Below are 25,162 nucleotides of genomic sequence, written 5' to 3' on the forward strand. Positions count from 1 at the left end.
CATCATATTCAGTCTCTAGGGTACCAGTCCCTAGTCTGCTGAGCCAGTTTTACAGGCTGAGCCAAAATAAGAAAATGAAATGAGGCACAGTGACGGACTGGCTTAATCAGTTTTGTGAAAGTTCTGTTTTTTTACTTGTCTCTTGGTCTTACTTTTTCAGTTTTTGATTTCAAACCTGGTGCCTGGCTCCTCTCCTCCCGTTTTTCCTGCTATTTTTTTTTTTTTTTTGCGGTACGCGGGCCTCTCACTGTTGTGGTGGCCTCTCCCGTTGCGGAGCACAGGCTCCGGACGCGCAGGCCCAGCGGCCATGGCTCACGAGCCCAGCCGCTCCGCGGCACGTGGGATCCTCCCAGACCGGGGCACGAACCCGCGTACCCCGCATCGGCAGGCGGACTCCCAACCACTGCGCCACCAGGGAAGCCCTTTCCTGCTATTTTTAAGGCTTGTGTTGAATTCAGAATCCCAGTATTTCAAGAGAAATTTAATGGCGTCCTCCTGTTTCTTGCTACTCAGAAAGTCATCTGCAGAATCACCTGTGAGAGCTTGTTAGCGATGCGGAGGGTTAGGCCCTGCCCTAGAATCTCAGAATCTTTATTTTAACATTATTTCCTGGTATCTGTATGCACATTAGTTTTTGAAAACCACTACTGTAGTCCATCCTCTGGTTTTATTTATAAAAGGAAAACTTAACAAATATTCAATTCTTCCTGTGTTCAAAGGGCTGAGAATTAAGACAAAAACCTGTGTTCTGGTTATGTTTAAAATTAGGGGAGACATGATTTGTCACAGTGAGTCCTGCAGTAAAGAGAGGAACAGGGTCCTTTGGGGTACGAGGGATTAGGCCTAGGAGGACTTCTCAGAGGAGCTGACCCTTGAGGCTTGCCAGGCCATCGAAGAAGAGAATAGCATTTCAAGCAGAAGGGCTAGCATATGGGGAGACAATAGAAGTGTGAAGATGGCATGTTTGGGATTTGCAAGTATACATCAGATCATGAGGTTCTAATGAGGTGAGACTGGATTGTAAATTTGTAAATTTTGCTTTTGTCCTAAAGGCAGTGATTATATGTTTTGAATGCATTGTGCCAGATGTGGTTCCAGACATTTCACTCAAGTTAATCACCCCATGTAGGTACCAATATATTATCACCTCCTTATAGACAAAGAATCACAATAAATCAGCAAATGCAGCCAGGGAGAGGAATAATCAATGCAATGATGACAAATAGAGGTCAAGTTTGCTAAAAGCCTGAAAAATCCCCATTGGATTTGGCAACTAGATAACTGGCTAGCGTAGTTACTAAATGCAATTTTAACTGAAAGGTGCCTGCACACGTCAGATTAAGATGGTTTTAGGAAAGTATGGGGGTGGGGGTGAGGAAAGTATTGAATCCACATTACTCTTGAAAGTTTGTGAACGGAAGCAGAAACTTCGTGGTGTAGTGGACAGTGGGGCACTGGAGTCAGACCTGGATTTGAACTCTGGCTCTGCCACTTCTGTGTGATGCAGAGTAAGCTATGCTAAACTGTCCAAGGAAGCTTGTTTCCTTGTTCATAAATGGGATTAACACCTACTTCACAGGGTCGTTTTGAGGATTAAATATGTGTGAAATATCTGGAACACAGCAGATACTCCATAAAATGGAACTGTTAAGCTTAAGGGGACGTTTGTTTTTAAAGATGGTAATGTTTATAGGTTGAGAAGCTACAGCCAGGAGAGGTTGAAAATGAAGAGGGTCTATACGGATGGTAGAAGGTAATCCGTGGTTTTACAGCCTGTTGTGTCTAGCACTCACTCCACTTCTCAAAAGTGACACCCCCAGAATTTCCCTCTGGAGGAGTTTAGAAACAATCTTAGGAAGTGGGTGCTATCCAAGGAGGGGGAGGGGTGGAGGTGGTTGTGGGATGAATTGGGAGATTGGGATTGACACGTATACACTAATATGTATAAAGTAACTAATAAGAACCTGCTGTATAAAAAAATAAAATTCAAAAAATAAAGTGGGTGCTGAGGTTGATTTTTGCCTTAAATCTATGCGTATCAAGCCTGAGGTGATTTGGGAAAGGGCTGATGGAGATCCTGGGGCGCTTTAGCCTTTGCAGGCCTCCCTTGGCGCAGAAACTTGTTGCCGAGGGCTCTCTGGCGACTCCCGCGCTCTTTAGGTTTCCTTACCACGCATGTGCCTGACGGTCTCGACCCATTTCCTCTGCGTGAGGCTTGCTGCGGGCCCTCCAAGCGTGTGCCCGCCTCCCTTCCCCCGCATCCGGAGACGAACCTGGCGGGTGCCCTGCGCACGCTCAGGAACCGGCGGACTGAGGCGCCTCCTGGCAACCGGACGCCAGCCTCGGCCTAGGGAGCGAGGCGGCAGCAATGGACCAGCCAATCATGGCCATCGCCTCTGCCGCAGTAAGGGAAGAAGGGAGGCGGGGCGGCCTCGGTACCGCCTTCCTTCCCTGCCCTCCCACCTCCACAACAAAGTTCCCCTCACCGAGCTCCGCCCCAAGTCCCACCTCTCTCTAAGCCCAGGCTCTGGCGCCACTCCGCTTCTCCCTACCTTCACGTCGGCGCCTGCGGTCCTTTCTTCCCGATCGGTATTTGAGTGCCACTTCGTTTGCTCTCCTCTTCCCTCGCTCTCCCTTATCCTTCACATTCGCCCTTTGTTTTCTGTGTTGTTCCCCCCCACCCCTTACCTGCTGCTAATTGCACTGGACAACTGTTTTAATAGGGTAATTAGATTTCTTTCGTTTTCCCCTCTGCCGAGAGAATGCGTTTGTCCTTCCTTAGTCTATTGGACACGTTTTTGCCCTGCTTCCTACTTTAGTATTTATAAAATATTTGAAAGTATCTTTGTTTAGTTTTCAAATAAATTTGGGCAAGGGATGTCTAGCCCGTCTTGTGTAAAGTGATTCACCCCTGAAGTGAATTGGAAGTGGGAGATAGGGGAAGTTGAGATCACCTGTCTTGGGCAAAACAAAACGGCAGCTGCCCATTACCTTCCTTTAGATGTATCATGTTTACTTCTCCTTTCTTCCCACCTTATTTCCTTGGTCCTAGGTAGAGGTGGAGACCTGTCTCGACCTGCCTGAAAAAGTTTGATTTCTGTGACTATATTTGTGCAACAGAGAAGATTCAACATAAATCTAATAAAGGGAATGTATAGGAAGAAATTCAGACTTAGCAGTGCGTATGAAACAATGCTTTTTTAGAGAAATGCCTATATTTCATAGTAAAACTAAAGCCCAAGGGTACTTGTAAGTGGCTATAAGTTGCTAGACAGGAATAATTAATTTTATCTGTTGACTGATTAGATTGTTTATTATTTTTAATGCCTTGTTGCTTGAGATAATCTATATTTCATAGTAATAACAAAAGTATTCTAAATGAAAGTAGAACTCAATATTTTAATGATTTTTACCTACTGCAAATAGCACAAAAGGAAAAAACTAAACAACCGTGTTCTGTTGACAGTGAAGCTGAAACAAATATGGGATAATGAGTGGGTGTAACTATGGAAGACAAGAGCGTCCTTGGAAACTGAAGAATATCAAAATAATCTGCTTCTTAACTTGACAGATGAGATGTTAAAAATAAAAGCTGCCACTTACTGAGCCCTGGTTGTGGGTACAGGTTTTACAATGCCTTATTTTCATGCCAGGCCTGGTGCCTTTTTTTGTATTCCTAAGAGGAAGCTGAGGTTCATGAGGGTTAACTTACCTAGTGCTCCTAGCCAGTGGCCGAGCTGGAGTTCAAGCCCAAGTCATAGCATATGTAAATCCAGCAAATGGCAGTGTTCAACATTTGCCATATCGCCAGGAATTTGTATCCCAATATCCCATTAATTTGATGACTATACATTTTTACCTTGAGCTCCCTGAGCCATAAATCTTAATAACAATTATACTAACACAATTTTGGGTTCATACAACTCTTTTCTTCCTAAGAGCACCAAATTTTGTCACCTCTAATTATTCTCAAGACATCTCTGTGAGATGGGGATGTTTATTACTCTAATTTACCCAAAGGGAATTTAGTTGTTTAAAAAGCAATTAAGATCATAAAATAGTAATTTAAGGAAATATTACAGGCAAAATTTATCATTATGTAGCTTTTACTTTAATTCAGGCTGACCAGTTTGGTACTGGTATCCATTTCTTCAAGTACATGTTTTATAAGTGATATTTAACTTCCAGGGATCACTTCTAAAATGAATAAGCACATTTTATGTTTATTAATAGAAACCAAGCCAGAAGTCATCTTTTGAAAGAGAAGGATGGTGGAGAATAACATTAAGAGTATGTATATTTTCATCCTTTCCTATTCAAAGTATTCTCATTCTTATTAGTATTATAATCAGTCTAACCTGATTAAGTCACTAATACTTAATTTTAAGAAAACAATGGTTGTTCAAATCTACATGGGCCTTATTTCATATTTATAATTTTAGTATCAGCATATGACTGAGAAACTAACTTTAAATTTTGAATGCAGTAAAAGCTTGGAAGTAAAAACTCTAGGAATCCAGGTGTTTTACAGGATATCTTGATAAAGTCAACCTAGTTTATGACCTTGGTGAGATTACACAAGGAAGAAAAAGCATGCATTCTGGAAATGTGTTTGATTTTGGTTGTTATCTTACTTAGATAAAAAGTAAGAGTCTATGATAACTTTTGTTAACATGATCAGTGTATGAAAACAAGACAAAAGAAAGATGACTGGAAGATCTGCCTCTCAAGATACATTGTTTCTATATGGCAGAAATATTTTCTGTTCACACCTTTCTATAACAGAGGGGCCTCAGGAGCTAAAGCCTCCTTGGAATTGAACTAATTTTAATGGTAGAACTGAGCTGAGTGCTCAGTGGGAAGATGGCCACAAAAGCAGCAGCAACTAAACTGTCAGGTCTGGCCATTCAGCCATACTGTGGCTGTGATTTGAAAGTACCAAACCTCTTATGGGACTAATTAGGCCATGTGTTCTGCCAATTCATCCTCAGTCTCGTGTTATTATCCTTTAGCTTCCCACTTGAGGGATAGAAAGAAACACGTGGTATCTACTAAGAAGAAGTAGGATAACTTCTGTTTAGTCACGAAGCTTATCCTGAGGGGTCTCATGAGAGGCCTGACATTTACAGTCAAATTGAATCTCAAGTTTAAGTATCTCTGAAGCTGCTTTTTAAAAAGTTAAAACTTCAGCTATGGCCGTAACCCATTTGCTATAATTTAGCAATTGTCTCAGAAAGGAAATCATCGTGATTGTCTTGAAATATTGTTCTGGCGGGAGTGTTGACTCTATTTGATAGAATCTTATTAAACTGTAAAACAAAGAGAAATGCTACTTAGGAGTGACCTTTGCAAGAATGATGCTTTAAGAGATGTTAACCAGTTTACACACTGACTTTAAAAATGATGTCAATTCTCCACAGAACACTCCTAATCCTGGCACTTACCACTTGAAAACTTTTATTGAAGAATCTCTATCAAATCCAGTGATAGCAACATACAGTTTTAAAAATGAAGGAAGGAAAAAACCACCTCTTCTGCAAAGAAACGATCTGGTACTAAATGACCTTCCCCAGTACATGCCTCCTGACTCCTTGGACTTGTTAAAGAAGCACGTGGCCACCTACTCGTTTAAAGACAAACCACGGTCAAACCCCAGCACGCTGGTTTACAGAGATCAGGTAAAGCACTACTAGCAGCTGGCTTTGTATGGGAAAGCTACCAAGAGGCCCTGAGGAAAATATTCTCTATACTTAGAGTGTATCTTCCCCAGGAGAAACTGAAAACCTGTAGAATGCCTTATTTCATCCAGAAATCAAACAAAGGGCTGTCTCATTTGCAAATATATCCAGCAAGGTGTATCCCTGTGAGACCTCCTCAACCTAAAGTGAGTGCATGGGGAAATTTTTTTTCCCTCGCTGGGAACTGTTGGCAGGATTCCTCTGACTTGGGGTCTTATCTGTGATGGGCCCATGCTTCTGGTCTCTTCAAGCATTGATATGGTGTGCCCTCTTCTTTTAAAGAGAAAACTTTGCCTTTCAGTCAGTAGTCCTCTTATTAGAGCGTGAGTATAACTATACACCATAGGGAAGCTTTTGCAAGAATTTCTTGTAGAAATGAGCACCCTGGTACCAGGAGGGTCAGGGTGTACTCTCAGCTCCACCAGTTCATGCGTCACATTGAGAATACGGAGAACTGCTTGCTTATAGCCCTGGGCTAGACTCTTCTGAGGGAAGACGTTCCTGACTTGGAAATATTTAAATAACAACACAAGAGCCCATAGATCAAGTACTGAGATAAATAGTGTAAGAGGAAATGCCAGGGGGTGGGATTGAAAGTCTGGAAGGCTCCCTGGATTGAGTAGGACTCAAGCTGGACCTTGGATAACATATGACATTCGTGTGACTCTTAACGGTTTGCTGTGAGCTTCCACATATATTCTCCTAGTAGTTCATCACAGGTATTCTGTGACGAGATAGGCAAAACGGATGTTAATCCCCATTTTGCAGATGAGAAAACTGCGGTGAATAGAGATGAAGTAACTGGTTCTGAGGCACATAGCTAATAAAGAGCGGAGGCAGTACTTTTAACGGAGAGCTTCTGAGCCCCAATTTGGTGCTTTTCCCAGTCTACCTTGCGCCTCTGGCCTTGAATGAGGGGCAGGATTTCAGGGGGTGGAATCCAAGGGAGGCGTTTCACGGGAGGGGCAGAGCACTGTCTGGGGCCTGCCCAAGGGCCAGAGTTGGGACTTGGACTTTGTTATTTGGAACTTTGGGCCTTAATATCTCCCATTTATAAAGGAGCTAATAATAGTATCAGTCTTCACCACCTTATCAGAATAATATGGTGATAACCTGAGAAGATGCATTGCCACAGGAGGTTGAATTAAATGGAAGGGGTATGGTTAGTAGGGTGGACAAGGAATCTTCAGCAGGATGAGCACATGTTGTATCCAACCGTGAACCCTTCCTGCAGCTTTGCAAATTATAGCTTTGAGACAGGACAGGATGATAAACGTTCATGGGATAAATCTTATCCCGTTCAGTTCAGTGGCTGAATACAAACACTAAATCAGACTTTTATGACTTGGTGTCAGGTAAGCAGGCAACGTGTGAAATTGTTCTGGCCACCTCCAATACAAAATCATTCTTCGTTAGCCTCCCTCGCCATTTACTTCTCTTCCGCTTCCTCTCTTCTGGTTTTTAGAGGTTTCTAAGGGTAGGCCCAGGCCCACTGCTGAAAGGAGAAAACATAGATGGTTGGTATTAGGCAAAATTTAAAGCTTTAAAAGACCAAAAGAGTGTGGCTTACCCAGAGGGATGGATAAAAACCTTCTGAAAACATACTTTTCCTGTTTCTTTCCTTTCTTTCTCCTCTCTCTCCCTACCTCCCACAAAGGCTTGAGCTCCAGAAACTGGAAGAATTAAATGTTTTCCTAATTTTCTGTTTCAAAGGCATATAATAATATATTCACGAGAGAAGAGCTATTCAGATGTAACCCTGTTTAGTGACCAATAAAATTCATAATTCTGGTAAAGCAACTATACTCCAATAAAAATTAATTAAAAAAATAAAAGAAATCCCTGCCTACTCTAAGGCTGTACACATATTCTCCTTTGCTTTCTTCTAGAAACTTTATAGTTCTATCTTTTGCATCTAGGCATATGATCCTGCTTGCATTAAAGTGTATGAAGTGAAGGAGGAGAAAAAAATTCATAATTCTGTTTTTTTAATAGCAGAACTCAGTAAAATAATAATTGGAATTTGAGGTAGATACAGTATACATTATTATTTATTAAGATAGAACAGCATTCTCAAGCGTCATGATTTTTAATAGAATATTCACATTATACCTTGTTAGTGCTGTCCTTCATTTGTAAGAAAGTTTTTACTATTTTTTTTTTTTTTTTTTTTGCGGTATGCGGGCCTCTCACTGCCGCGGCCTCTCCCGCCGCGGAGCACAGGCTCCGGACGCGCAGGCTCAGCGGCCATGGCTTACGGGCCCAGCCGCTCCGCGGCATGTGGGATCCTCCCAAACTGGGGCACGAACCCGCATCCCCCGCACCGGCAGGCGGACTCTCAACCACTGCGCCACCAGGGAAGCCCAGTTTTTACTATTTTTAACACCTTTATTCTGAAGCATGTAACTCAAGAGGAGAATCTATATCAAAGAATCATATGTGCATAGATATATTTATATTCACATTTGAATGTGCGTGTGTGCATACTCATCTATATCTGGCTCTTTCCAAAGAGTATTTGATATAGACCTACAACTTTTACAGTAATTTTTTTCTTATTAGAGAAATAATGTTTTTATTTTAGAATATATGTACAGAAGTGGGACTTTTCTCTCCATTATATAATTTTATGACCTGCTTTTTCCCAGTGTTGCAGTCATCCCAGTAACCCCTGTGTTACTCCACCTTATTTCTGGATGATTTTAGCTCCCTTTGCACCCTGTCACTCTTTTCCACTACTCCTGTCATAATTTCAGTACACGCGTAGATGATGATTTTCCAACAATCTGGCTTCTCAGTTCCTTGAACTCTCCTGCACTTCAGCCCTCACTCCTTGAATTTTTTTCAACACCAATCATTTCTACCGTCCTTAATTTCAGTTGCATGCATCCCACTCTGATCACTGTCCCCTGATCTTCTGCCTTACCCACTCTAGTATCCCAACCTCAACAATTTTTCTGTTCTCACCCAGTCTACAATCCATTGATCTCACTGTTGCCCAAAAAATGAGTTTGCCTCCTGGTGGGTGTCGAACCAAAAGATACAACTAAGCCAAAGAGAGGGAGGAGGAAGGATTTACTACTTGCAGCGAGTTAGGAGAAAACAGGTATCTTTCCCAAAGCAGTGTCTCCCCAACAGCAAAATTGGGGAAGTCTAAAGCTAAAGGTACATGCATATTCATGAGGGGGCTTGAGCAGAGGAGAATTCAGCGTAGGATCAGGGCAAAGGTCGACAGAGTCCAAGCTTTAGTTGATTGAAGTCAGGAGGGTCAGCATCATCCTTCTATCCTCCACCTGGGTGAAGGCCTTAGTTCCTGCAGAACTCAAGGACGCGTATCCAATTGTTACATATATCCCTTGAGGAGGAGCTGGGACTCTGTTTTATTGCTGACCTATTGTTCCTTGACTGTTTTTCCTTTGTTCCTTCACTCCCTCACTTCCCTTAAGATCATTAATTACCGAGGCCAGGCTTAGATCACAAAATGGCTTAGGCCAAAAATGGCTTCTCTTATGTCAGGAAAGCCATGCCTCGTTCTCTTTCTCTGGGGACTCTCTACCCTATCTGCTTATACTACCACCTTTCATTGCCTCTCAACTTTCAGTGCTTTCCTTCCTTTCAAAGCTTAAGTTAATCATTAGAGTTATTCCCTGCACACGCCCTCAATTCCCTGGCCCCTGATGGCTCATCTTACTTGTTTGGCAAAGCCACAACCCTGGTCAAATCTCTCTTCGAACTTTGAACCTGCATCTGTGTAACCAAATGACTAGTCTCATTTTAAATTCTTCACCTCCTGTGGGCCCAGAATGGACTTCCCTAGTCTGTTTACTCTCCCATTCTCCAGGGTAGCTTTCTCTCACATCTCCCCTCTTTCCAAACCCCTGACACCTCCTCCTCAATCCTCATTCTTGTTTTCCTCTTCTCAGCCTTTTGGCCGGTTCAGCCCCTCTTCCCTGCCCTCTTCCTGTTGGAACGCCAGGCACACAACACCTCTTCCCCATCTACACTCACTCCCCGCTGATCTGATTCAGTCTCAAGGCTTTGAACACCAGTTATTTGTTTATAATTTCCAAATGTATATCTCCTGCCCAGCCTTCTCTGTTGAACTCCAGACTTGTACATCCAACTGCCTTTTTGACTTCTCCATTTTATGTCGAAATTTAGGGTTTCTCACCCTTGGCACTACTGACTCTTGGGTCAGGATAATTCTCTGTGGTAGGAGGCGGTTCAGTGCTTTGTAGGATGTTTAGCAGCATTTCAGGATAATTAGATGCCAATTAGCAATCCCCCCCTCCCCGTTGTAACAACTGAAACTGTCTCCAGACATTGTCCAAGTGTCCCCTGAAGAAGGGGGGAACCAAAAACCAAAAAAACACTCCTGACTGAGAACCTCCAGGTTCAGCTTTGTGATAGTCGGTGTGATCTCTGAGTGGCTGTTTTCAGGGCCAACAGGTTGATGGTGGATAGGCTTCATTTGTGACCTCATCTCTTGTGTCACCCCTCACTCTCATCCTGCCCCACTGGCCTCATCCTGGCTGCTTCTTGAATTTGCTACTCCCACTCTGACCTCAGGGTCTTTGCACTGGATGTTCCTTCATATGCTCTTATCCCAGACATCTGCATGGCTTATCCCCTCTCCTTCAAGTCTTTGTTCAAGTGTCACCTTCTCAATGAGCCTCATTTAAATTGGCCACCTGACACTTCTGACCTTCCTACCCTGCTCTTTCATGGTTTCCATAGCACCTAGAGCCCTCAATATACTATATAATTTATTTGCACTTTGCATTTATTATTTGTTGTCTGCCTCCTTCCGTGAGAGTGAAGCTTCATGAGGACATGAATACTTACCCACTTTGTTCAGTGCTACATCTTTGCCTCTAGAACAGTGTCTGATGGTTAATATTTGTTGAATGCATGAACGAATTAATGATTGCTTACATTTCTGAAATCTGACTCGGCCTTACTCATTTTGGTTCCTTGGATGTGTGATTACCTTTGACTGTGTGTTGCTCGTTCCCACTGAAAGGTTGTTTTCATGAATTCCCTAAGATGAAAGCCTTTTTCCTTCAGAGAAGGTTTGCTTTTGGTTCTGCTAATACTTAGGGGAGCTACCAGTTTGGTGCCACTTGAAATACACTGCTTATGTATTCTTGGATCACTCTAGTGATGGGCATTTGGACTGAATCCATGAAAGGAACCAGCCCACGGTTACAGTGTCTCAAGGATGTGTTTCTTCCCCCTCTCCCAATTCTCCTTAGCACCAAGACAACTCTTTTTGCAGTCCCTAGCATTGGGGTGAGGTGGTAGGTTTGCTTTCAGGAAGTCCCCTTTTAGGGCCTCCAACTCCTGTTGGTAGGACTTCCATTAAATCAGCGACATTGATGGTCCAGGCTTTGGCCTCTGGATCCTTCTAGGGCTCTGAAGTTCACTCAAACCCAGCTCTGTTCCTCTGCTGGGTTTAGTCTGGACCAGCATACATCCTCTGAGCAAAACTGGGCCATTTGCCTGTCCGGTTTCTTGCTATCTCTTGGTTTGGGGGGTTTATATTCCTTATTGTCATCAATTTCATATCTTTTTAAAAGCTCTTGTCTATTTTTAATATTTCAACTCTCATTTCTAGTAGTTGTCTGCAGTGCGAAGTTTCATCATCCAAATAACCTAGCCTGCCATTAGCAGAAAGCAGAACTCTTTTTTCCCTTGGAAGTATATTGTGAATCTTTTCCACACCATCATGTATTCTCAACATCATTTTAAATAGCTGCATAGTATTCTACTGTAAGGACATAACCTAATACTAATACTGCATATTCAGTCATTTCCTGCTTTTAGTCAGAGAGTGGAGTTGTTGAGGAACGGGCATGTAGATGGCTAAGTCTTCTGAGATGCATTGCCAAAAGTGCCCCACAGAAAAATTGTGCCCTAGTGCCACTCCACCTTGCAGAGTATAAGTCCAGGACCATTTAAAATGCACTGTTTATGTTTTCAACTGGAAACCTGGATCCAGTGATTTAAATGGGAAAGTTTAAAGCCTGAGCTTGAAATCAACATGGTAGGGGAGTTTCAGAGCAACCCAAAGTCAAATAAGTCAGTGCCAGAGTTTCCCTACAATGAACAGGGCGAGGAGAAGATAGTGACTCTGCCCCAGTCTGTAGGCAATGAGTCAGTACTGGCCAAGGTCAGCCAATGCAGAAGAGTAGAGTGCTATCAGGTAGTGAAGCTGCAAGGGAGTTTCAAGAAACACCGACCACTAACTGCATGGCTTCAACACTCTTGCATCAAAGGGTAAAAATGAGTCATGCTCTCTTATAATGCAATTGAAATGGACATTCTGGTTTAAAAATGAGCAGAGGCATCAAAAAAAAACTATTAGTTCTAAATGAATTTGGTGAAGTTGCAGGGTACAAGATTAATATACAGAAATCTGTTGCTTTTCTATACTCTAATAATGAAAGAGAAAGCAAGAAGACAATCTCAGTTAAAATCACAGCAAAAATAATAAAATACCTAGGAATAAACTTAACCAAGGAGGTGAAAGGCCTATACTCTGAAAACTATAAAATACTGATGAAACAAAATTGAAAGTGATACAAAGAGATGGAAAGATATTTCACATTCATGGCTTGGAAGAGTTAGTATGGTTAAAACGTCCATACTTCCCAAAGAAATCTACAGATTTAATGTAATCCCTATGAAAATACCCATGACATTTTTCATATAACTAGAACAAATAATCTTAAAATTTATACGGAACCACAGAAGACCCTGAATAGCCAAAGCAATCTTGAGATAAAAGAACGAAGCTGGAATTATGACTCTCCCTGACTTCAGACTATACTACAAAGCTATAGTGAGCAAAACAGCATGGTACTGGCACAAAAACAGACACATAGATTAATGGAACAGAATAGAGATCCCAGAAGCAAACCCACGCACTTACGGTCAGTTAAGCTATGACAAAGAAGGCAAGAATATACAATGGGGAAAAGACTGTCTCGTCAGTAAGTGCTGCTGGGAAAACTGGGCAGCTACATCTGAAAGAATGAAATTAGAACATTTTCCCACATCATATACAAAAATAAGCTCAATGGATTAAAGACCTAAATGTAAGACCAGAAACCATAAAACTTCTAGAACAAAACATAGGCAGAACATTCTCTGACATAAATTGCTGCAATATTTTTTTGGATATGTCTCCTGAGGCAAAGGAAACTAAAGCAAAAATAAACAAATGGGACCTAATTAAATTTAAAAGCTTTTGCACAGCAAAGGAAACCATCAACAAAATGAAAAGACAACCTACTAAGTGGGAGAAAATATTTGCAAATGATATAACCAATAAGGAAGGTGTTAGTATATAAAATAGATAAACAGTTCACACAACGCAATATAAAAAAAAAAAAAACCCAAAACCAAGACAATTAAAAATGGTAGAAGACCTGAATAGACATTTTTCCAAAGAAGACATACAGATGGCCAGCAGACACATGAAAAGATGTTCAACATTGCTAATGATCAGAGAAATGAAAATAAAAATGAACAAATGATACGAGCTAGCAATTCACAAAGAGATATACCAGTTGCTAAAAAACATCAAGTGATGCTTGGCTTCCACTAATTATTAAATAATTACAAAAGAACAAAAGCAGGTAGACACAATTTTTTGCCTGTCAGATGATCAACAATTTAAGTTGGATGATACCCATTATATTGGCAAAGGGAGTACAGAAAGAGATATTCTGTATGCATGCAAATTGTTGCAAGTATTTTGGAGGGTGGTTTGACGATTCTTGTTCATATTTTAAATGCACGTAGGGACCATTCCACTGTGAGGACTTTACCCTAAAAATGGTCTTTTTAAAAAATATATTAATTTTATTTATTTAATTTCTTTATTTTTTTGGCTGCGTCAGGTCTTAGTTGCAGCATGCGGGATCTTTCACTGCTGCGTGTGGGCTTCTCTAGTTGTGGTATGTCGTCTTCTCTCTAGTTGTGGCGTGGGTTTTTTTTTTCTGTCTCTAGTTGTGGCACACCGGCTCCAGGCACACCTGGGCTCTATAGTTTGTGGCACACAGGCTCTCTCCTTGAGGCACGCAAGCTCAATAGTTCCTACAAATAGTCTTATGAAAGTACAGTGAGATATTTATATAAAATACTGCAGCATTGTTCATAAATTTATCTAACTAGAGGGCTAGTTATATAATGCTACAACCATACAATGCTGTGCTACCATTAAAAATAATGAGGTATATCTATCTGTGTTGGTATGGCAACACCTCCAAGATATATTATTAAATGAAAAAACTCAAGGAACAGACCAATATTTACAGCATAATCCCATTTGTAAAAATAAAAATAAATATATATACGATGTTAAATGCATACTTGTTTTCTCGGGTGATACTTAAGCAATCATTAACAGTGGTTTCCATTAAGGAAGCAGAGGTTAGGTAGGGGGCAAAGAGACTTACCTTTAATTTTTTTTTCTTTCTATAGATTTGACTTGTTTTCAGTGTGCAAGTAATAGTCTTTTCATTCATGTTCATTTGTAGAAATCAAAAAATTTTCCAACTAATATTTTTGCTATTATTTCTTTTCATTTTCCATTTTAAAACTTATTCACTTCCTAGGCTAGAGACATTTCAATGAAAAGCACAATTAAACAAAATTTAAAATTGCCTCAAACTTCTGTCTAGATTAGCTTCAGCATTGTCTTAGAAGATGAAACTTATGTGAAAAGATACAAATGTGGTGATTCTGCCCACCCCTCCCCACCTCCCAGTATCTGTTTTAGGTCAAAAGGAGGTAGGTGGGATGGAGTGGCGCCTCTATTAACTCAGAGAATGAATCCAAGGATCCATTTCAATGTGTTCAAAAGACATCCTTGAACAACTGATTGGGAGATGACGGTTGAGAAAATCTAACCGGTTCATTGGTTTTTGTTAGCTGTGTTCATAGCTGTGATCAAGTATCTCTGAAGACATGGTTATTTGCAAAGTGCTCCATGGTAAAATAATGGCTGAAAGAATGAATTTTCAACAGGATGGTTTTTCATTGAGCAAGGTGTCAACAGAGAGAAATTTTGTGCCTAGGAGGGGGCTGGCAGGTAATACTTCAGGGAACCGAAGACTTAAGTGTTAGAATAATGAAGAGCAAAGCATAGATAAGATGGAACAATTCATCATGCAATTAAATGAAAACAAAAATGGTGCTCATGGGCTTCCCTGGTGGCGCAGTGGTTGAGAGTCCGCCTGCCGATGCAGGGGACACGGGTTCGTGCCCCGGTCCGGGAGGATCCCACATGCCGCGGAGCGGCTGGGCCCATGAGCCATGGCCACTGAGCCTGCGCGTCTGGAGCCTGTGCTCCGCAACAGGAGAGGCCACAACAGTGAGAGGCCCCCGTACCTCAAAAAAAAAGAAAAAAAAAATGGTGCTCAAAGTTGGCTCATTTAGCAGGTATTATTTGAGGATGAACTCTCATAGAGCAACTGCAAGGCAGAGCAGTGATTGTCACAAGTAAATTTGTGAAGAGAATGGTAAATGAAAGTGAATCTGAAAGACGGATACAGAAGACATCTCAGGGACTGGGACTCACATAGTTTCTGGAGCCGATGAAAATTACAGGATGCTGGTAAGAACAACATCATTGGTACCATTAGGCAGGCATCTTTTTGAGAGAGTCCAATGCTGTCTATTTCTCAGACCATAAAGATGTCTGGGTGGTGAGTCACTGATACTTCCACGTGAAGCAAGAGACCATTTCTCAAAGAAGACACACTGGATGAAATTTCCACCAGTAGTACCTAAAAATATTGTACCTGACAGTCTTTTGGCTGCATTCATCTTATGAGTATCCTGATAGGATTTCTAATGGACTGAAAAATCCACCGTAGAAGAGACTGTCTCTCTTCCCGTTGTGAAACATTGCAAACTACCTGGGTGGCTCCACTATCCTTGGGTCTGTGGATATCAGCCCTGAGGTAAGGGAAATAAGGGAGTGTCAGGAACTGGTAAGCACAGAGAGTGGGATGTGTGAAGGAAGGGAGGGAGGGAAGGAAAGAGAATGAGAAGCCAGGGGAAGACTGACCGGACCTCCAGAACTTCCTATGTTCAAGGAGCTGGCAGGGAGGAGTTATATTACCGAATCCTGGGAAGAATCCTTCCCCAAATGGAAGGATTCTACAGTGTTCCTCCTTCTTAGAATCCCTCTCTTGACTCCCTCAAGGAAGTCTTACCTTCCTTAAAACCCCACTCAAATCTCACTGTCTTTACCATCTTTAGATCCCCCAGTTGGATTTATTTATTTAATTATTTGCCCCAGCTTTATTGAGGTATAATTGACAAATAAAACCGAATATATTTAAGGTGTACAACATGATGATTTGTTTTATATATATGTATGTATGTATGTATGCACACACACACACATATTGTGAAATGATTACCACAGTCAAGTTAATTAGCACATCTATCACCTCACACAGTTACCATTTTGTGTGTGGGTGTGTGTGTGTGATAAGAGCACATAAGAATGGGGACTTCCCTGGCAGTCCAGTGATTAAGACTCCACACTTCTACTGTGTGGGTTCGATCCCTGGTTGTGGAACTAACATCCCACATGCCATGCAACGCAGCCAAATAATTAAAAGAAAAACAAGAAAACAAAGCCATAAAGCACATAAGATCTCTCTTAGCAATTTTCAAGTATACAATACAGTATTATTAGCTGTAGTCACCATGCTGTACATTCTATCTCCAGAACTTATTCATCTTATAATAAAGTTTGTACCTTTTGACCAACATCTCCCCATTTCCACCACCTGCCAGTCTGGGAACCACCATTTTACTCTCTGTTTCTATGAGTACAACCCTTTTAGATTGCACATATAAGTGTTACAAAATGGTATTTGTCTTTCTCTGGCTTATTCAACTTGGCATAATGTTCTCCGGGTTCATCCATGTTGTTGCAAATGGTAGGCTTTCCTTCTTTTTTATGGCCGAACAACATTCCAATATAGTATACGCATTAAGGGAATATATATCATATTTTCATTATCCATTCATCCATGGATGGGCGCCTAGGTTATTTCCATAGCTCGGTTATTGTGAATAATGCTGCAGTGAACATGAGACTGCAGGTATCTCTTCCAAATATTGATTTTGTTTCCTTCAGATATATACCCAGAAGTGGGATTGCTAGATCATATGGTAGTTCTGTTTTTATTTTTTGAGGAACCTCCATACTGTTTTCCATAATGGCTATACAATTTTATATTCCCACCTAAGTGCACAAGGGTTCCCTTTTCTCCACATCCTCACCAACACTAGTTATTTCTTGTCTTTTTGATAATAGCCATTCTAACTGATGTGAGGTGATATCTCATTGTGGTTTTGATTTTCATTTCCCTGATGATTAGTGATGTTGAGCACCTTTCCATGTACTTGTTGGTCATTTGTACGTCTTCTATGGAAAAATGTCTCTTCAGGTCTTTTGCCCATTTTTAAATTTGATTACTTGTCTTTTTGCTATTGAGTTGTATGAGTTCCTTATATATTTTGGATGTTAACACCTTATCAGATATATGGTTTGCAAATATTTTCTCCCATTCCTTAGGTTGTCTTTGCATTTTATTGATTGTTTCCTTGGCTATACTTTGATGTAGTCCCACTTGTTTATTTTTGCTTTTGTTTCCTGTACTTTTGGTGTCATATCTAAAAAAATCATTGCCGAGACCAATGTCAAGGAGATTTTTCTATATGTTTTCTTTTAGGTGTTTTATCATTTCATATGTTATGTTTAAGTATTCAATCATTTTGAGTTAGTATTTGTGCATGAAATAGGGTTTAGTTTTGTTCTCTTGCATGTGGATATCCAGTCTCCCCAGTACCATTTATTGAAGGGACTATCCTTTCCCTATTGTGTATTCTTGGTGCCCTTGTCAAAGATTAGTTGACTGTTTCTGTGTGGATTTATTTCTGGGCTCTCTATTTTGTTCCATTAGTCTATGTGTCTGTTTTTATTCTGGTATCATACTGTTTTGATTACTGTAGCTCTGCAATATAGTTTGAAATCAGGAAGTGTGATCCCTCCAGCTTTGTTCTTCTTTCTCAAGATTGCTTTGACTATCTGGGGCTGTTTGTGGTTCCATACTGAATTTAGGATTGTTTCTTCTATATCTTTGAAAAAATGCTACTGGGATTTTGATAGGGATTGCACTGAATCTGTAGATTGCTTTGGATAATATGGATATTTTAACAATATTAATTCTTCTAATCCATAAACATGGGATATCTTTCCATTTATTTGTGTCTTCTTCAGTTTCTTTCATCAGTGTCTTATAGTTTTCAGTGTACAGATCTTCCATCTCCTTAGTTAAATTTATTCCTAAGTATTTTATGTTTTGATGCTATTTATTGTAAGTGAGACTGTTTTCTTAATTTCTTTTTCAGATACTTCATTGTTAGTGTATAGGAACTCAACTGATTTTTGTATGTTGTTTTTGTATCCTGCAACTTTACTGAATTTCCTTATTAGTTCAAACAGTTTTTTGGTGGAGTCTTTAGAGTTTTTTATATATAAGATTATGTCATTTGCAAACAGGGACAGTTTTACTTCTTCCTTTCCAATTTGGTTGCCTTTTATTTCTTCTTCTTGCCTAATTACTCTGGCTAGGACTTCCAGTACTATGTTGAATAGGAATGGAGACATAGGCACCCTTGTCCTGTTCCTGACCTTAGAGGAAAAGCTTTTAGCTTTTCACCATTGAGTATGTGATGTTAGCTGTTGGTCACCCAGTTGGGTTAATCTCTCCCTATCCCCGACATCTCCAATCTTTTTTTTAGTGTCGATTATAGTGTTTTATATTAGCATTGTTTATGTATTATGAGAACACTCCTGTATTCCCCACCATACCTAGCACAGTTCTTTACCAACAGAGCAGGCTCACTAATTGGTGATCAGTTGGGTTTGTTGAATCTAGTACATTTAAAATATGATTAATTGTACAGCATTTTTCTCCATACCACTGTAGGCATACTGTCATAATATTCACCATGAAAAGTGAATAGCTGTTGAGTGTTTTGAAACTCTATCTTTGAAAGTGTACCTTTTCCACTCTCAAAATAGAAAATAAATTATATAATGTTGTATGGTAATAAAATAAAGGATTATGAATGATAGATAATAAAGTGAGTTTGAGACCTGTATTAATCTATTATTGGTGTCCTTGTCCATTCTGTGTAGTCAGTTCAGCTTTCGCCAGGACAATACGAGCTAATTCCTGCACCAGTTCCCAAGCATGCTTCCAGGTAATTATATACTTATTAAATTGCTTTTACTAATTTCACTCATGCCTTTCTATTTACATGCTTAACCACCAACACTAATGACTTTTTTTTTTTTTTTTGGCTGCGTTGGGTCTTCGTTGCTGTGCATGGGCTTCTCATTGCTGTGGCTTCTCTTGTGGAGCCTGGGCTCTAGGCGCATGGGCTCAGTAGTTGTGGTGCGTGGGCTCTAGGGCACACGGGCTTCAATAGTTGTGGTGCTCAGGCTTAGTTGCTCTGCGGCATGTGTGATATTCCAGGACCAGGGATCTAACCTGTGTCCCCTGCACTGGCAGATGGATTCTTAACCACTGCACCACCAGGGAAGTCCCAACACTAATGACTTTTAAACCTCATTTATGCCCATCATATTAGATTAGCATTTTAAAAAATATTTATTATTTATTTATTTGGTTGCGCTGGGTCTTAGTTGCGGCTTGCCGGCTCCTCAGTTGCAGCACATGAGCTCCTTAGTTGCGGCAGGTAGGCTCCTTAGTTGTGACTGGCGAGCTCGTTAGTTGTAACACGTGGGCTCCTTGTTGTGGTATGTGAACTCTTAGTTGTGGCATGCATGTGGGATCTAGTTCCCTGACCAGGGATCGAACCTGGGCCCCCTGCACTGGGAGCACAGAGTCCTATCCACTGTGCCACCAGGGAAGTCCCCAGATTAGCATTTTAAAATATTTAATGAGAGACAGGGAATATGTTAAAGATCCTCACATTAAAAAAAAATAAATTTAGAAGATCATATCTTTTTTTGTTTTTTTCATATAGGAGCTTTGTATTTCGTTCTACAGTTCAAAGGTTTCCAACAGGCTGCTTCACTCCTGTAAGTATGTTGGTAGACAATTAACTCATGATGAATTTGATGTTTAAAATATGCCATGATTCCTTTTTTTTTTTTTTTGCGGTACGCGGGCCTCTCACTGTTGTGGCCTCTCCTGTTGCGGAGCCCAGGCTCCGGACGTGCAGGCTCAGCGGCCATGGCTCAAGGGCCCAGCCGCTCCGCGGCATGTGGGATCTTCCCGAACCGGGGCACGAACCCGTATCCCCTGCATCGGCAAGCGGACTCTCAACCACTGCACCACCAGGGAAGCCGGAATTAAATACTTTTGAGACTATAAAACCAGGAGAAAATATATTAGCATATATCTAATTTTAGGATAAGGCTGATTTCTGAGATAACAGCAGTGGATGAATTGCAAAGGAAAAGAAGTTTTAGATTTGATTACATAGCATTTTGAATTTTTTGTACATCAGGGAACAAACTGTAAACAAAGTTATTAATAGGCAAATGTGAATTAGGAAAAGTATTTTCAACATACATGGCAGATAAATGGTTAATGGCCTTATCTAAAATTCTCTTGATGATTTATAGGAAAAACACCAATAGAAAAGTAAAACGGATTAAGGCAGTGAATAGACAATTCATAAAATAAGAAATTCAGATATCCAGTAAAGGTGAAAAAATTTTTATTTCACTAATACTTAAGTGTGAGAAACTAAAAAGCTAATTGAAAACCTCTGTATGTGGGTGGTGTGGTGGGCTAAATAATAGACCACAAAGATGTTCCCATGTCCTAATGCCCAGAACCTATAAATGTTACCAGATGGCAAAAACTTTGCAGATGTGAGTATGTTAGGCATCTTGAGATGGAAAAATTATCCCGGATTATCCAGTGGGCCCTAAATGCAATCACAAATGTCCTTATAAAACAGAGGCAGAGGGAAATTTAAGAAAGGAGGAGAAAGCAATGTGACCAGGGAGGTGGAGATTTGAGTGATGCGGCCAAAAGCCAAGGAAGGCGGCACCACCAGAAGCTGGAAGAGGAAGGGAATGGATTCTAACAGCCTCCAGAGGGACCACAGGCCTCTCGACACCTTGATTTTAGCTCAGTGACATTGATTTGGGACTTCTGGCCTCTAGGACTATGAGAGAGTAAAATTCTGTTGTTTTAAGCCACCAACTTTCTGGTAATTTGTTATAGCAGCCACAGGAAACTAATACAGGTGGGGATTATTTCCAGGTGGATTTCACAGTAGACTGATAAGATGAGGACTGGCTTTTCCTCTCTGTAGCTCATAAATGTTTGTATCTGTTAGGCTTTCTCTTTTGAACTTCTCAGTTGCTTCAGAATGACTCCTCAGCCTCCTGCCTAGGCTATCAGCTGGTTGCCAGTGTTCTGGTTACTGAGTGGGGGAACGGGCTGTGCTGGGGTGGTGGTGTCTCACCATTCATTGTGCAGAAGTTCTCTCTCTTTTTTAATTGAAGTATAGTTGATTTACAATATTTTGTTAGTTTCAGGTATACAGCAAAGTGATTCTGTTTTATATATATATATATATATATTTTTTCAGATTATTTTCAGTTACAGGCTATTACAAGATATTGCATATAGTCCCTGTGCTATACAGTAAATCCTTGTTGCTTATCTGTTTTATGTGTAGTAGTTTATATCTATTAATCCCATACTCCTACTTTATCCTCCCCTCCACCTATGGTAACCATAAGTTTGTTTTCTATGTCTATTCCTGTTTTGTATATAGATTCCCTTGCATTATTTTTAAGATTCTACATGTGAGTGATATCGTATGGTATTTGTCTTTCTCTTTCTGACTTCACTTAGTATGATAATCTCTAGGTCCATCCATGTTGCTGCACATGGCAATATTTCATTCTTTTTTATGGCTGAGTAATATTCCATTGTATATATACATACCACATCTACTTTGTCCATTCATCTGTTGATGGGCATTTGAGTTGTCTCCATGTTTGCCTGTTGTAAATAGTGCTGCTATGAAAATTGGGGTGCATGTATCTTTTCAAATTAGAGTTTTCATGTTTTCCAGGTATGTGCTCAGAGATGAGGTTGCTGGATGGTATGGTAACTCTATTTTTAGTTTTTTAAGGAACCTCCATACTGTTCTCCATAGTGGCTGCACAAATTTACATTCCTACCAACGGTGTAGGAGGATTCCCTTTTCTCCACATCCTCTCCAGCATTTGTTATTTGTAGACTTTTTAAAAAAAATTTTATTTATTTATTTATGGCTGTGTTGGTCTTCATTTCTGTGCGAGGGCTTTCTCTCGTTGTGGCAAGCGGGGGCCACTCTTCATTGCGGTGCGTGGGCCTCTCACTGTCGCAGCCTCTCCTTTTGCAGAGCACAGGCTCCAGGCGCGTAGGCTCAGTAATTGTGGCTCATGGGCCCAGTTGCTCCGCGGCATGTGGGATCCTCCCAGACCAGGGCTCGAACCCGTGTCCCCTGCATTAGCAGGCAGACTCCCAACCACTGTGCCACCAGGGAAGCCCTATTTGTAGACTTTTTGATCATGGTCATTCCTACCAGTGTGAGGTGATACCTCATTGTAGTTTTGATTTGCAGTGATGCTGAACATCTTTTCATGTGCCTGTTGGCATGTGCCTGCCTATGTCTAGAAGTTCTCTTAATTCCTGTTTTCAGTAAAAGCCCCTGTCCTAACAGTGCCTGGGGCTCCTGGGTCCAGATCTCTGGCTCAGTCTCCCTGGAAATGAAAACCTCCGTCTCCTACAGGGATGAGGGAAGGGTAGCTACCTGACTGCTGGGAGTAGGTAGGTAGGGACCTGGGGAAAAGACACTCAGTCAATCTTCCTGCTTTCAGCCTTACCCTCACCTCCACCTCACAGGTGTCTAAAGCCTGAAATTTCTGAGCTGTTCTTGGATTCTGTGGAGCAAATCAGCCTGCTTCTCATCAGCAGGCCGTCTCCACACACTGGGCTTTAGCATTCTCCACACTGCTACCTCAGGGACCACTCCTCCACACCGTTTCACATCTTCCCCAAACACATGATCTCTGTTGGCTGTTGTCTCTTCGCTTGGTTGTGTGTGTGTGTGTACAGGTGTATATGTCTGGGGGGAGATAGTTGTGCCTTTTTTATTTGATCGGGGAGGAATGGAGATAAATGCATGTGTTCAGTTCGCTTTGGCAGCAAGTAGTCAAGACATCAGTTTTTTTTTCCCCCCACTGGCTGATACTGTATTTCCTTTGAAATGCATGTGTTAAATGAATGCCATGAGTTAATAATGATTTATTTACTACTAGTAAACGGACTCAGTTAAAATTAATTTGGTTTTAGTTCAGGTTAGGCATCCTGAAGGATGAGCAGCCTGGTATGTGAAATAGCACAAAGCAGTTGATTCTGACAGCTTTTGCCTTTGTTCTCGTTGCTTTACGGAGGAGAAGTTTTTCGGACATCCTTATTCTGCCGTTTTCATTGATGTCACCTCATTCATCCCATTTTATAAATAAAAGTGATTCACAATTTGGAGCATCCTGTCCTTCAACCAAATGAAAAGAATACTTTCATGGAAAATGTTCCAAGACAAAGAAATAGCTCGGGGATGTGATTCATTTCTGTCCTAAACACACACTCCCGGAGCAGACTTGCGGGTTTGTTAGATCCACAAACTTGTAAACGGCACAGAGCAAATGGCTTTGATCCCAACGGTAGGAGATGGTGGCACGCAGTGTGAGTGTGGTGAAGAAATGATGCTTGCTAGGAGGACATCATCCCAGACCTTCCGGAGATAAATGCATTAATCCTTAGTCCTTTATCTGGAAACTGATTTGATCACTTTTATCATTCAGTTTCCTTGTTCTAGATATTAACGTCATAGTCATAGAACTGTCAAGGACTCTTAGAACTAGAAGAAACTTAACTGTTCTGCTGGGGTCAGTTTTGATGATGGTGGTGACCATCATTCACTGGTTTTCTGGTGCCAGGCACAGTGCCCAGTGACTGACATACCCCATATCATTTCATCCTTACTGCAGTATGGGGAGGGTGCTATTTATCATCTCTCTTTGATAGGTTAGGAAATGGAAGGCAGTGACCCAAGGTAGAGCCAGGACTTAGACCCAGTCTATGGTGACTCAGAACCTGAGCTGCACCGTGAGTGGGCTTGACCAAGTGACTTGCTTAATGTCTTTAGATGTGTAGAGCTGATCTGGGGTCAAATCCAAGTGGCAGACATTGTACCGTCTCTGGAGTCACGACTCCCCACTGATGACTGAGGCTTATTCATGGGGCCGGGTTGGCCTGCTTGACTCTGTTTGCAGTGGGATGAGTTCTGTCTCCTGCGAGGCCCACATGCCAGCCCGCCTACTGGGCCTTGATCATTGAAGATCCTTACGATGGAGAGCCGCAGCTTAGGTTCCCGCTGAGAGCCTTGCTACCCTGGCTTTTCTTTTCTTTTTTTTTAACTTTTTATTTTAATAAATAAATTTATTTATTTATTTAATTTTTTGGCTGCGTTGGGTCTCCATTGCCGCGCGCGGGCTTTCCCTAGTTGCAGGGAGCGGGGGCTACTCTTCGTTACGGTGCGCGGGCTTCTCAATGCGGTGGCTTCTCTTGTTGTGGAGCACGGGCTCTAGGCACGTGAGCTTCAGTAATTGTGGCTCGTGGGCTCTAGAGCGCAGGCTCAGTAGTTGTGGCGCACGGGCTTAGTTGCTCCGCTGCACGTGGGATCTTCCTGGACTAGGGCTCAAACCCGCGTCCCCTGCATTGGCAGGCGGATTCTTAACCACTGCGCCACCAGGGAAGCCCTAAAAAATTTTTTATTGAAGTATAGTTTATTTACTATGTTGTATTAGTTTCAGGGGTACAGCAAAGTGATTCAGTTATACGTACACACATATATATACATATATATATATTCTTTTTCAGATTATTTTCCATTGTAGGTTATTATAAGATATTGAGTATAGTTTTCTGTGCTATACAGTAGGTTCTTATTGGTTATCTATTTTATATATCTATTTTATAGTGTATATATGTTAATCCTAAATTCCTAAAGGACATTTTCAAACATGTAAAACTTCATAAGAATTACCTCCAAGATACCCTTTTTAAAGATGCCATTGGTGATAAAATACAGCAAAACAAAGGAGTAATCCAGAAAGAGTAAGGGATGGGATCCAGGAGAAAGTGGATCCAATTTGGGAAAGTAGTTAAAAGATGTCCCAAGTGGACCACTGTACAGCAGGCTGAGAGAGAAACCAATCCACATTTGAGAAAGAAACAAAAGAACTCCAGAAGGAATGTTTCTAAGGAAAAAGGGACTCCAAA

The 25,162-nt window shown here is 41.1% G+C and overlaps 1 protein-coding gene across 6 annotated transcripts in view; it reads left to right on the forward strand.

The window, feature by feature from the left end:
• Positions 1–429: 429 nt before the first annotated feature.
• The window catches only part of STPG4 (sperm-tail PG-rich repeat containing 4), a 62,605-nt gene continuing 37,872 nt past the window's right edge, over positions 430–25,162 (forward strand). For all 6 annotated transcript variants that reach the window (XR_003434045.1, XR_003434046.1, XM_027113182.1 and 3 more), the window contains exons 1-5: positions 430–2,589; positions 4,234–4,290; positions 5,421–5,678; positions 18,976–19,040; positions 19,830–19,884. Coding sequence is in view for 4 of the 6 variants with exons in the window: in XM_027113182.1 (XP_026968983.1) it covers positions 2,176–2,589; positions 4,234–4,290; positions 5,421–5,678; positions 18,976–19,040; positions 19,830–19,884 (849 nt within the window). In the remaining 2 variants the exon portion in view is untranslated. The remainder of the gene's footprint in view (positions 2,590–4,233; positions 4,291–5,420; positions 5,679–18,975; positions 19,041–19,829; positions 19,885–25,162) is intronic.

The sequence above is a fragment of the Aethalodelphis obliquidens genome, unplaced genomic scaffold, assembly GCF_003676395.1.
Source record: "Aethalodelphis obliquidens isolate GAN/ISIS:26980383/991018 unplaced genomic scaffold, ASM367639v1 scaffold12, whole genome shotgun sequence".
Classification (NCBI taxonomy): domain Eukaryota; kingdom Metazoa; phylum Chordata; class Mammalia; order Artiodactyla; family Delphinidae; genus Aethalodelphis; species Aethalodelphis obliquidens.